The sequence below is a fragment of the Mustela nigripes genome, chromosome 16 (genome assembly GCF_022355385.1).
Source record: "Mustela nigripes isolate SB6536 chromosome 16, MUSNIG.SB6536, whole genome shotgun sequence".
NCBI classification, from domain to species: Eukaryota; Metazoa; Chordata; class Mammalia; order Carnivora; family Mustelidae; genus Mustela; species Mustela nigripes.
The window spans coordinates 15,462,375-15,475,934 of record NC_081572.1 but is presented as its reverse complement, the minus strand read 5'-3'; the positions used below and the strand labels follow the sequence as shown (position 1 = coordinate 15,475,934).

At 57.8% G+C, this 13,560-nt stretch overlaps 1 protein-coding gene across 1 annotated transcript in view; it reads left to right on the top strand.

The window, feature by feature from the left end:
* Positions 1–13,560, top strand: part of MRC2 (mannose receptor C type 2) — a 56,358-nt gene that overhangs the window by 31,659 nt on the left and 11,139 nt on the right. The window contains 13 exon segments of the mRNA XM_059381074.1: positions 1,528–1,583; positions 1,585–1,930; positions 2,620–2,793; positions 2,996–3,160; positions 3,376–3,489; positions 3,864–4,007; positions 6,894–7,082; positions 7,224–7,378; positions 8,283–8,390; positions 10,721–10,836; positions 11,287–11,435; positions 12,013–12,230; positions 12,937–13,079. Of these exon segments, the coding sequence (XP_059237057.1) occupies positions 1,528–1,583; positions 1,585–1,930; positions 2,620–2,793; positions 2,996–3,160; positions 3,376–3,489; positions 3,864–4,007; positions 6,894–7,082; positions 7,224–7,378; positions 8,283–8,390; positions 10,721–10,836; positions 11,287–11,435; positions 12,013–12,230; positions 12,937–13,079 (2,077 nt within the window).

Below are 13,560 nucleotides of genomic sequence, written 5' to 3'. Positions count from 1 at the left end.
TAATAAAATCTCTCCCCCCGCACATATATAAATAATTTGGGGGAAATTTATTTATATCTCTTAAAAGTCATCCTGGCTGGCCATGGGAAATGGATTAAAGAAGGAGGTTAAGGCCATGGTGGAACAGAAAGAGCTTGGGGTTTAAACTCAGAAGACCAGGACCAAATTTCGGCTCCATCTCTAACCAGCTTCGTGACTAGTTAAATCATTTCACTACCCTTCGTCAGTTGCTCTGCGTGTAGCACAAAAGAGGAACCATCATGATGTTAACAATAGTAATTTACAGTGCCCGTACCGTGTGCCAGACCCTGCTCCCAACCCTTGCCATGTAGTCTCTCATTTAACCTTCACAACAGTCTGATGAGGAAACTGAGTCAGAGAGAGGTAATGCAACTTGCCCAAGTCACAGGCCGGGGTTTGGGCCTTCGCAGTAAGATTCATGCCTTCAAGACACAGAAATTATCCTGAGGGGTTAGTGGCTAATGGATGCAAAAGTTCCCTGGGAACAGAGGTATGTGTGTGCTGGGTACTTCAGCAGCCGCCTGGAAACAAGGAGAAGGTGGTCAGACATGGGTGTCAGGCTGTGTGACATCGTGAGCAGGTCACGCCTCTAAACTTTTTTTTTTCTCCTTTCCATCCTCCCTCTCTCTCGCTCAGCTTTAGTGAGATATAATTCACATATCAAAGAATTCATCCATTTAAAACATACAATTAGTTGGGTTTTACTGATTCACAGAATTTGGCAGTTATCACAACAATCTAACTTCAGAACATTTTCATCACCCCAAAATAAACCCTGTACCCCTTAGCAATCACTTCCCATTCCCATCACCCCCAGCCCAGCCTCAGGCAACCAGTATCTAATTTCTATACATTTGAGTCTCGGTTTCTTAACCTGTAAAGTCAGCGCGCTTGGGCACAGGTTGGATTCCTCGCTTAGCGCTGCTTACAAAATAAGGTGCGAAATGGTGATGGGGGGTGTGAACGGTTGGATATGGGGTGGGGGTGGGGCCTTGGGAAGATTCTAGAAGTCAGGAAAGGAAGGAGTCAGTGAAGCTGAGGGGCAAAGGGGAATAATAAGACAAATTACGGCAAACCACAGAGGAGCTTTGGTGGGAAAACCGCACTACGTCTCCGAGATTGGGATAAAGTTGCAACTTGCCCCTGTGATGTCCGTGCCTCCGCTGCTCCTCATGAGATCTTTGGAAAAGCACACAGTACCCAGCCTGCCACGTGGGGCTGGGTCTGCCTTTGAAGGTGGGACGGAGGGCTGAGTCCTGCCTCGAGGGGGAGTGTGGGGCTGGCGCAGAGGCTGGCCATGCAGGCTGTGCCTCCTCTGGGCACACGAGGGTGGCGCTGCGTCTCACCCCATTCCTCAAAGTGTTGGGGGTGAGGACTGATTTACCGTATGAGGGAGGCTCACAAGCCAGCGCCAGGCTTGGGAGCAGCATCTGAAGGCAGCACCGGCCATCGGGAGCCAGCCCAGAGAGCCCCTGCAATGGCTTCATGTCCCGCTTTCCCTTGCAGAGCCCAATGTCTTCCTCATCTTCAGCCACGGACTGCAGGGCTGCCTGGAGGCCCAGGGGGGGGCAAGTCAGAGTCTCCCCAGCCTGCAATGCCAGTCTCCCCGCCCAGCGCTGGAAGTGGGTCTCCCGAAACCGGCTGTTCAGCCTGGGTACCATGCAGTGTCTGGGCACAGGCTGGCCGGGCACCAACACCACAGCCTCCCTGGGCATGTACGAATGTGACCGGGAGGCACTGAATCTTCGCTGGCACTGTCGCACACTGGGTGACCAGCTGTCCCAGCTCCTGGGGGGTCGCACCGGCAACATGTCCAAGGCTGGTGGCCCCGAGCGCGGCGACCAGACCCGCAGCGGCCAGTGGCGCATCTATGGCAGCGATGAGGATCTGTGTGCGAGGCCCTACTATGGTGAGAGACGGCTTGCGGGGACGGGGTGGGGCCCTCCAGGGTCAGGAGGCCCAGAAGCCACGGAGTGATGGGGACTTTGGCCTCTGCAGACCTTTGGCGGCCCGATCTTTAATGGCAGTGGGAAGCATTTGGGGATAATTAAGAAAATTCAAAGCGTTTATTGTTAAGAAATTACAAAAGGACTACAACTTGTAAAGACCTCAAACAGTACAAAAGTGTGTAACATAAAATTAAATGACAATTCCCTTCCAGGCCCACGCTCCAGAGTAGACCCTAGAGTAACTCCCCTTAGTGTCTTGATCCCCATTTTGCCAGGATTACCCTGGGGACCGGAGTCACCCAGTGCAGGGCCATTCATGGGAATAATGAAGAAAATTCCCAACAGCTCCGTCCTGGGGTTCCTTTTCCTGTAAGACAGCCTGAGTTCGGAGATGGAACTTTGGGGGGAGGGGCAGCTGGAGTTTGGACAGGCATCATGGGGAGCTCCCTCCCAGCCCACGGCAGCAGCTGCAGCAGGACCTCCCCCAGGCTCCTGCGCTCACCTCACGGCAGAGGGAGCTTTGAAGCCTGAAGCACCACCTGGAGCTGCCCCATCCCCAGCTCCTGGGATAGGGGATAGTCCCTGAGGGCTGAGGGAGGCAGACAGCCTCTGGGGTCCAGATGCCAAGGGACTGGCTCCCTTCCTGCAGAGGTCTACACCATCCAAGGGAACTCCCACGGGAAGCCATGCACCATCCCCTTCAAGTATGACAACCAGTGGTTCCACAGCTGCACCAGCACAGGCCGCGAGGACGGGCACCTGTGGTGTGCCACCACCCAGGACTACGGCAAGGACGAGCGCTGGGGCTTCTGCCCCATCAAGAGTGAGAGCTGGGTGGACGGGGCGGGCCAGGGCGGCTCCCGGAGGGAGGCTGAACTTCAGGGGCCTCAGGGTGGGTGGAAGAACTTTCCAGACTGGGGTGATAAGATGCCCCTGCTCATAGCGCAGAGCAGCATGTGGCAGGGATGGGGGTCTCTGTGAGGGGAGTCTCCTCACATCTTGAGAGACTGCTGTCGTGGTGGCAGGTAATGACTGTGAGACCTTCTGGGACAAGGACCAGCTGACTGACAGCTGCTACCAGTTTAACTTCCAGTCCACTCTGTCGTGGAGGGAGGCCTGGGCCAGTTGCGAGCAGCAGGGGGCAGACCTGCTGAGCATCACAGAGATCCACGAGCAGACCTACATCAATGGTGAGGTGGCAAGGCCCCGGGGTAGCAGGGGAGGTGCTGGGCCTGACAATTGGGGTCATGGCAGGGAGGGGGGCAGGAGCCGGAGACCCGTCCCCATCTTTGGAGGGCACTGAGCCCTTTCTGCTGGTGGGGCTGGGAGGCCCTTGGTGGGGGCACGGAGGGACAGGGCTGAGGGTGGGGCGATCCCGTTCTCACTGAGTCTGTCCTGTGCTCAGGGCTCCTCACTGGCTACAGCTCCACACTCTGGATTGGCCTGAATGACCTGGACACCAGTGGAGGCTGGCAGTGGTCCGACAACTCGCCCTTGAAGTACCTCAACTGGGAGAGTGGTGAGGCGTGGGGTTCGGGGCGCAGGGCATCCTGGGGACTGCAAAGGCCTTTGGCCTCTTTATTCCTCTCCTGGTCCCCTGCTCCAGGTGGTGGGGGGGGGGGGGGCCGGGGTGGTGGGACAACTTTCCCTCCCTCTGCCCCCAAGTTGGGCCCCACTAGAACCTGATGGGGCGGGCTTGGGGAACAGGCTGCATATCAGGCCTGGCCACCGAGGCGGCTGGGGCCAGTACCAGGGCTGGGTGGAGGGCGGCCCGGCGCCGGGGTGTGGGGTGGAGACAGCGAGCAACCCCCCCTAGGTCCCCCCAGGGAGCAGCCTTGGGCTGGGGTGTGAGTTTCTCTCTCCTGGGCTGCTGGCGCCCTGCCCTCCCCACAGATCAGCCAGACAACCCGAGCGAGGAGAACTGCGGGGTGATCCGCACGGAGTCCTCCGGCGGCTGGCAGAACCGCGACTGCAGCATCGCGCTGCCCTACGTGTGCAAGAAGAAGCCCAACGCCACCGCCGAGCGCCCGCCTCCGGGTGAGCCGATCAGATCCCCGCAACTCACATGGCGCGGGACGGGGTGGGGCGGGGCTTCCGGGGCCTCCTCCGCCCGAGGGGACTCTGATCCTCCCTAGTGGGGGACCTGTGGACCGCTCCATTAATCCCTCCGGAGAACATTCGTCCACAACTGTGTTAAATGCTGGCAATTCGCACTGTCCTTGCAGCGGTCACACTCCGCTGGAGGGTGACAGACATCTCAACACAGAGAATAGCCTGAGTCCTGTGCCATTATAAAAACATATATAATAAATGTTAGAGGAGAAGAAATGCCTAGAGAAGAAGTTGCTTAAGCTCCTGGGAATTAAGAAGGGTTTCGTGGGCGTGACATTTGATTGGAGCCTTTCAGGTAGACTGTAACTTTAAAAAGGCATGAGGAGTTGTGAGGGAAGGGCATTTCTGGCAGAGGGAACCGCATGTGCAAAGGTGTAGAGACATGGAAGTATACAGCAGCATCAAACAGTTTGGGGAGCATTAAGGTCTGGTTGGAGTCTAGGCGCTAATCACTGCCAAGTGTGGGTTTTGGAGGAGTGGCATAGCCTCCCCTGAGAGCTGGTTATAAATGCAGAATCTCAGCCGCCCCTCCCCCACCGGCTCTCGAGGTCCTCAGGCAGTGCGTGCAGGTGCGAGAGTAGTTCAGAAAGGCAGGTGGCAGCCAGTCCCCAGCGGGTCTTGGCTGCGGGGGCCCAGTTGGGGCGGAGCCAGATAGGCTGTGGGGAGCCTCTGCATGTTTTTAAGCCGGGGAATGTCTTGCTGACACTTATGATTCACAGAGATGGCTCTTGGGGGCGGTGGAGGAGGGTGGGGTAATAGGCACAAGCGCGGCTTTGGGGACCATGCCCCTTCCTGGTGTGTGGCTTTGGGCAAGCTGCTCGATCTCTGAGTGCAGAAATTTGTTTCTTTTTTTTTTTTTTTTTTTTTTTTTTTAAAGATTTTATTTATTTATTTGACAGAGAGAAATCACAAGTAGATGGAGAGGCAGGCAGAGAGAGAGAGAGGGAAGCAGGCTCCCTGCTGAGCAGAGAGCCCGATGCGGGACTCGATCCCAGGACCCTGAGATCATGACCTGAGCCGAAGGCAGCGGCTTAACCCACTGAGCCACCCAGGCGCCCCTCTGAGTGCAAATTGGAGTAAACTCCGACCTCTTGGAGGGTTGTTGTCAGGCTGGAGACCTGCCCTGGTCCAGAGGGGCAAGCCCGAGGGGGCAGAAGAGGTGTTAACAGCGTGCAAAGGGCTACCCGGGCAGTCCAGTGGCCGTGGGAATGGTGAAGAGGGAATTATCATTTTTTTTGTAAAGAAAATCCATCAAACCCAGAAAAAAAGCACAAACTCACCAGAAAGTAAAGAGCTTACAGAGCAGGATTTCTACTCCTGACCATGGAAGTATTGCTGAAGATCAGTTCAGGGCCATGACCAGCCACTGCTTTCTGTCCTCCTCTCCTAAGGGGTCAGGAGCAAAGTCTTACTACAACACTGGCGCCCCGCACCCAGAGGACCTCAGTTCTAGGAGGGAGCAGGCAGCAGGCGCCAATTCTAGGTCTTCTCAGAAGCTGCTTTGTGAAGGAAGGAAGAAGGGTCCCCCTTCGGGCAGGCCCAGCCTATCCTTCAGGACTGGCCCCTCACCAACTCTTCTGTCCCTGGACCTCCCCAATGTTGCCACTGTTGGGGGACGTCTCCTGTGGGGCCTCATGGACCTGTAGATATGTCTGTGGCAGCGAATTTTCTCTTTCCACCCGCTCTGAGCCGTTTCTTGGATGGGTTCTGCCTTCTGGGTCTCACCACACAAGGCATGTCATTCCAAAGGAGGTACCATGGTGCCCCCCCAAAGCATCCACATTTCCTGAGTTTCTCTCCTCCCATCAGCCAAAGAAGGCCCCCTCAGGTCTGAGCTTGGGTTCTGTCTGGCTGCAGCCTTGGGTCTTAGCTGGCGAGGCTGAGGAGACGACTGACAAGCCTGAGTCCAAGGGCCAGTCTGCTCAGGCTTAGCCCTCCCCACTCTGCCCGGCCTCCAAGAAACAGTATGCTGGACCCTGGAGGGTCTCTTGGAACGGAGCGGATCCCAGAATCCCAGTCTAGTGTGATGCTTCGAGGGGGAGGGAAGCTCCTGGCCAGGCAGAATCCTGCCGGAGCCTGACAGTGTGAATGGTGCAGTGAAGTCTGGTTTTTTCTTGCTAAGTCCCAAGTGAGAGCTTGTTTGCTTTAGCTGCTCTGGGACCCCAGTCCTAGACAGGGAAGTTGAAATGCGTGAAAGCAGGGGTGAGGAAGAACCCGTTACCGGTGGGTTTCGCGGTCCTTGGGTGGAGCCTGGCACATTGGGGAAGGAGCAAAGAGGAGAAATCCCTGCTAGGGGAGTCCTTCCAGGTGGCAGTGACTTCTTGGGCCGCCAGCCTCCCGGGCCCCGCTTCCCCATCCCTTCATTCTGGACTGCCACGGTCAGCACCAAGTCCACATCCAGTATAAGCTATTTGAGGTAGTGACAATGGTTTCCTTAATTAATCAAGGTGGACATAAGCTAAATTTGAATCTATAATAGGAAACCCCATTTATGGAGGAGGGCACTGAGGCTCCTGAGGCTGGCCTGACCTAGGTCTGCACCCATCTCTTTCTGAAAGATCCCCCACCCCGCGCCGTGGGAGGGGCTGTCCTGTCCTGGGTGAAATCTGCCACCAGCTCCTGGGGCTCTGCCTCTGGGCCTCCAGCCTCCCTGGAGGGCCTGGTCTTTTTCGCATCTGGTGGCCAGGGCTGATCTGAGGCAGGGGTGGGGAGGAGGGGACTCTGGGGCCCTGCCCGGGCTGACCCCCAGCAGGCTGGGGCACCAAGGCTGGGTGGCTTGGTCCCTGAACAGCACCTCGTGGGTCTCTGCAGATGTGTGGGCCAACGTGAAGGTGGAGTGCGAGCCCAGCTGGCAGGCCTTCCAGGGCCACTGCTACCGCCTGCAGGCGGAGAAGCGCAGCTGGCAGGAGTCCAAGAAGGCGTGTCTGCGGGCTGGTGGGGACCTGCTCAGCATCCACAGCATGGCCGAGCTGGAGTTCATCACCAAGCAGATCAAGCAAGGTGAGGGGCTGCTCGTCCGCACTCCTCCGTGCCCAGCCTGTCCTGCCCAAGGGGTCCTGGGACCATCTCTCCGTCCGCTGCCAGAGGCCAAGGCTGACCTCTCCGTGCGCCCTCTCTCCCCTCTCTCCCACCGCACCGCAGAGGTGGAGGAGCTGTGGATCGGCCTCAACGACTTGAAACTGCAGATGAATTTTGAGTGGTCTGATGGGAGCCTTGTGAGCTTCACCCATTGGCACCCCTTTGAGCCCAACAACTTCCGGGACAGCCTGGAGGACTGTGTCACCATCTGGGGGCCGGTGAGAACCCCTTCTCCCCAGCCTCCTGGTTCTGCCCTGGTTTTAGGAGTGCTGTCAGCTCCTGTCTCCACACCACACCCCCACTGTGTCTCAGAAGCCCCCACTTGTCTGCCAACCCCTTCCCTTCCATGTGGAGAGATGGGCAGGGTCTGAATCCTCCCCATCCGGACTAGCTGGGTCACTTTGGGCAAGTTACTTAACCTCTCTGTGCGTCAGTTTCCTCGTCTGTCAATGGAACACTAAAAGTACCGACCTCAGAGGGTCATTGGGTGGATTAAAGGGGCAGGCCCTGCCTGGCACCGTCTTGGTCCGCCAGCTGCTCTCCCTGCCAGCAGGTGGCATCGGAAGCCGCATTTTAAGGACCTGCTCCATTGGCAGGGTGGCTCTGCGCCAGCCCAACCCAGCCCAGGGTCCTGTCTCTTCCCAAAATGATGGGGCGGTGACTGTCTGCCAGGACTTTGGCTCGGATGCAGTGTGGGTAGATGAAGGAATCGATGGAGGGCTTCAAGCCGACATGAGACCCTTTAAAAAGACCAAAGTCAAAGGGACAGAGCACCAACTCCAGGGACAGAGAGGATGCTCTGCGGTGAGATCCTGCAAACAGTGCCAGGACGATGGAGACAGAGCCATCTGGCATAAGGGATGCTATTTAAAAATTTATAGACAGTTATTTGTTGAGTGTCTGCCACGTGCCAGGCGTTCTCCTGGGGGCTGGGACACAAACACCCTTGCCCTCTGGAAGGAGCCAAGGGCAGATAAACTGCTGGCTAGGAGAAGGGGGACACAGGCCAGCCTGGGACACACACACAGATCAAGTTGGAGGCAGGGGTGGGTCTAGAAAATCCGGTTCACCCAAGGCTTTGGGGGAGGGAGGCTGAGACGCTCTCTCATCCTGTGTCCCCAGGAGGGTCGTTGGAACGATAGTCCCTGCAACCAGTCCTTGCCCTCCATCTGCAAGAAGGCTGGCCAGCTGAGCCAGGGGGCGGCCGAGGAGGACCACGGCTGCCGAAAGGTGAGGGTGTTTCTGGAGCTGCCCCCTGGGCGGGGCCAACCAAGGGGCTCCCCCTGGGAGGAAGGGGGCAGCTAGAATTGTGCAGCCTCCCTTGCTGGGCACATCCCTTCCTCCTGCTCTCCAAACTGCTCTGTTCCAGAAGGGGTGACACCGGCTGAGGTGGGGTGGGGTAGGGTGGGGGCAGCTGGGAGGAAGCAGAGTTCCCCACCCCCACTCGGCATGAAGAAGCCACTTCCCAGAGGCAGCAGAGAGCCGGAGGTGGGTGTGAGCAGGCCCCCAGGTCATCCTGAGTGTGGCTGCTGGGCTATACCCCAGTCCTGCTTCGCCACCTCCGTCTTTGCCAGCACCCACCATGCCACCTGATGTCTCCCCTGGAGGAATGAGGCCATTCTGGGGTCCCCGCCTTCCGTTCCTAGCCCAAGGGGCTTCCAGACCGTCAGGGAGGGAGGAAGATCAGGAATGACTGGGCTAGTGGGGCAGAGCATGGATGAATGAGTGTGCAGGTGGGTGATGGACCCAGCCCCTCCCAGACGCCCCCAGCCTGGCCCTCAGCCAAGCAGCGGGGTCAGTGGTGGGGATGACTATAGAGAGGTTGTTCAAAAGAGACACTTGATGGTGTTTTTGGCCCCCTGATGGCTCCATTGGCCAAGGCCACGCCCTTGCTGCCAGTCTGGCATTCATTCTGTTTCCCTTCAGAGTAAGCCCCCTTCCTGCTCCCCACCTCACAGGAACCCCGGGCTCTCCCCCCGGGGCAGGGGCCTGAGACAACAACAGGCATGAGCTTCAAGGGGGAGGAGAGGGGGCCGACGGGGCCCTGCTGAAGTGCCCGGGGGACCAGCGTGGTCCGGGACTGGCCCAGGCGCCCTGTCCTGCCCTGAGGGAAGTGGGAGTAGGGGAGTGAGGACAGTGACTAAGTGCCCAGGAACCAGGGCCACCTGGAATGTGTGTGCAGTGTTGGGCAGCCCCGGGTAATGCCCTGGGAGAGCTGGGATCTTAGCACAGCCCCAGCACTCCCCATCCCAGTATCAGCCCCCCAGGGCCCCCAGCTTCACTTTTGCTCTGGCTCTTGCCCAAGGGGCTGTGTTTCTGTCCCTTGAATCTACCCTGAGGCTTCCCATTTCTTTCTTTCTTTCTTTTCTTTTTTTTTTTTTTTTTAGATTTTTTTTAAAATTTATTTGTTTGACAGATAGAGATCACAGGTAGGCAGAGAGAGGGAGAGAGGAGGAAGCAGGCTCCCTGCCTAGCAGAGAGCCCAATGTGGGGCTTAATCCCAGGACCCTGGGACCATGACCCGAGCCGAAGGCATAACCCACTGAGCCATGCAGGCGCTCCTCCTTCTTTCTTTCGTTCTTTCCTTTTTTTCTTTCTTTTTTTTTAAAAGATTTTATTTATTTATTTGACAGAGAGAGAGATCACAAGTAGGCAGAGAGGCAGGTGAGAAGCAGGCTCCCTGCTGAGCAGAGAGCCCAATGCGGGGCTCGATCCCAGGACCCTGAGATCATGACTTGAGCCCAAGGCAGAGGCTTAATCCACTGAGCCACCCAGGCACCCAGAGGCTTCCCATTTCAAGGGCTCCTGGAGGGGAAGGCCCAGCAGGCGTAGTGTCTCTTAGGAGGAGCTGTGATGAGGGATGTGATGAGGACAGGCGTAGCCTTTGTGCTACAGGTTCAAGTCCGTGCTCCCCCTTGTACTGTCTGTGCATAAAGACCAGTCACTTAATTTCTCTGTGCCCCAGTTCCTCTTTTGAGAGGCAGGAGCAGAGAGCTCAGGGTGGCCCAGGGGAAGAGGTGGGGTCTGTTGCGGGAAACCTGGCCTGGTCTCGTGCCGGTCTGATGGTAGAGAGCCAGCCGCTCAGAGCAGTGGTCTCTTCCAAAGCTTTGCTGTTCCCCGCTGACGCTGAGGGTCTTTCTGTCCCCTGACCCAGGCTAGGTGCACCCTCCGCTCACTATGCCTTTTCCGGGACCTGAGGATTACCGGCTCCCTCCACAGCCCGCAGCTCTCCCAGAATTTCAGCTCTGGGTTCTCAGCCAGCTAGCAATTTTCCCACTGAGACCCTGGGTTTAAATGCCCCAGTCATCTTGCTTCGCCAGCCCACCAGCGGGTGCCTGGCTCCCCCCCCGCCCTCGCCCAATCAGCCACCCCTGGGCCATGTGTCTACCCCCGGTCTGGCTGCTGTGGGCGATGCTAGGGAGGGGAGGTTGAGGCCATAATGTATAAAACAGAGCATGAGAAGGGCCGTCTCCGGTGTCAGACCAGTCCCCAGGCTTTCCGAGTGAGGGAGGAGAGGCCTCCCCACAGACATCCCTCTTCTGCCCACTGTCTCGAGCCAGGGTTGGACATGGCACAGCCCCTCTTGCTACTGGCTGGGAGAGGACCAAGTCACCTACAGTGAGGCCCGGCGCCTGTGCACCGACCACGGCTCTCAGCTGGTCACCATCACCAACAGGTACGGGACAGGGTGTGTACCCAGACCAGCCTTGCTGCCTGTCCTGGCCTAATGTGGCCTCCCCACCAAACGGGGAGGCCTTGTGCCATCACCACTCAGGAAACTGAGTCCTTGAAGCCTGGAATGGCTCGAGGGCCTTTTTCTACTATCGTCCCAAGAATGGTTCCCATTTACTAAGTGACCCCATTGTGGGGCAGGTGTCTGTTCCTCTCGACATTCTTCTCGGCCAGGCACGGAGGGGCAGGCAGGAGAGGGGGAGCTCGGTGGCTGTGTCTCTGCTGCAGGGTCCCCAGGGGCCCCCACTTCCCTCAGCAGGTTGCCAACTGGGTACAACACCCAGGCTCCCAGGATGGGAGCGTCTGGCCTGTGGCCCAAGGCATGGAGGGGATGCTGAGGGGGTGGAGTTTGGGCCTTGTCGAGCTCCCTGCCTGATCGGCTTCACTCTCACAGGTTTGAACAAGCCTTTGTCAGCAGCCTCATCTACAACTGGGATGGTGAATACTTCTGGACAGCCCTACAGGACCTCAACAGCACTGGCTCCTTCCGCTGGCTCAGTGGGGATGATGTCATGTATACCCACTGGAACCGGGACCAGCCCGGTGAGGCCCTCCTCCGCGGCACTCAGTCAGCCCCTCTCTGACGTTCCTCGGGGAAGCCAGGAGGCGCCCCCCCCCCCCCCCCCGGCCAGGACCAAGTTCCCAGGGCCTCCCAGGAAACCGGTCATTGGTACAGTGCAGTAGAGTAGTTAGGAGCTCAGGGTCTGGACCCAACCCACTTGGCATCTCTTTGAGCCTCAGTTTCCCATCTGTCAGCTGAGGACTGATGTGACTCCTGGGACTGGTGTGAGGCTGAACGGGATGAAAAGATGTGAAGTGCTTAGCATACGGCAAGTGCTGGCAATCGGGGTCATGGCCATTACACCTTCAAGGTCTCCTTTAGCCTTTTCAATGACATGAGGCTAATGGTAAAACAGCCTCAGAGAGGTTAAGCCACTTGCCTAAATCTCACAGGAGTGAGCAGAGAGCTAGGACTTGGTCCATTCCCTTCGGGTCCCTGAGGAGCCGGCCATGCTCGTCCCCAGTGTGGGGGCCGAGGCCGGGGTGGTGTCCTGCGGGGATGTGGGGGAGGGCCAGACCCCGAGTCCTCAGCCAGTGGGTCTCCTGCTCTCTCCTCTAGGGTACAGCCGTGGGGGCTGTGTGGCCCTGGCCACAGGCAGCGCAATGGGGCTGTGGGAGGTGAAGAACTGCACCTCCTTCCGGGCTCGCTACATCTGTCGCCAGAGCCTGGGCACACCTGTGACGCCCGAAGTGCCAGGGCCCGACCCCACGCCCAGCCTCACGGGCTCCTGTCCCCAGGGCTGGGGGTCGGATCCCAAACTCCGGCACTGCTATAAGGTAGGCAGCCTGCTGGTGTGGGAGTGGGGAGAGGAACAAGAGCAGAGAAACAGTTTGCTGAGGTCAAGGGCAGCCCTAAGGACCCTGTTTCCCCACAGCAGACTGCAGACAGAGGGAACTTCCGATGACACTCTTGTCAGTGGAATCTCAGATCTGGTACATCATGGGTGCTGGATGAAAGGAAAGAATTGAAAAAAAGAAAAACAAAACATAGAGATAATCGGTTTCAGATGTTCCCAAACACTGGGGCTGGGCTGGCTGCTTTTCAAAATCACCTGGGCAGCTTGAGAAAAATAAATTCCAGGCTATCATTACGGGGACTGGGACTCACTAGGCTGAGGAAGGGCCCGGTCCTCTGATTTTTGAACTCTGCAGTGTTTGGGAGACACTAACATAGTCCAGGGTCTTTTATGACATGAGGAAACTGAGTCCAGGGAGGGGAAGGGACTTGCCTACAGCAAACTGTGGCTCCCCTGGGATGAGAGCCCAGGTCTTGGGCTGGTTCGGGGGTCTGGGCAGGGGGTGTTCTCTAGAACCTGGCTGTACTGGCTCCCCTCCCCTGGGGCTCGTTCTCTGATGAGCAGGATTGTCGTAGCTAGCCTGTACCCCCATTCCGTGAGGCCCCAGCCCCCCCTCCCTACTGCTGTCTTGGGAGGGCAGGTGAACCAGTAGGGACAACTTAGACACCTGGACTTTGTTCCTGTAGGTGTTCAGCTCAGAAAGGCTGCAAGACAAGAAGACCTGGCTGCAGGCCCAGGGGGCCTGCCGAGAGTTGGGGGCCCAGCTGCTGAGCCTGGCCAGCTATGAGGAGGAACACTTTGTGGCCAACATGCTCAACAAGATCTTTGGGTACTGAGCCTGGGACAGTGGCCTGCATGCACCTGTGTGGGCACGGGGGGGGGGGGGGGGCGAGGTGAATGCACCCCCAGGGAGGCCTGTCTGAGGGCTCCGAATGACCTGTGTATCTGCAGCAAATGCCAGGACCATCCTGCCCTCCCTCAGGGAGCCCCAGTCTCCCTGGTTGCTCCCCAGTGTCAGGAAAATATCATCAGGAAACCAGCAGCATCCCCCTTAGACTCACGGACTTCTACAAAAGTAACTGCCCTCCTCACTCCTCCTTCTCCATGGCAAAATCTAATCCAAGCCAAGCACACCCCACCCCCTCCCCCAACACCATCCCATAAGAGCCCACTGTCCTCAAACAACAGCCTTTCCTGAGAGACAGGAAAAGTTACAAAAGTGAGCATTTGCCCCTAGGGGTCCCTAAGGACCCCATGTCTGTCCTGTGGGTCTCCTATGACACACAGCACCTATACTCCCTTAGTGCTGG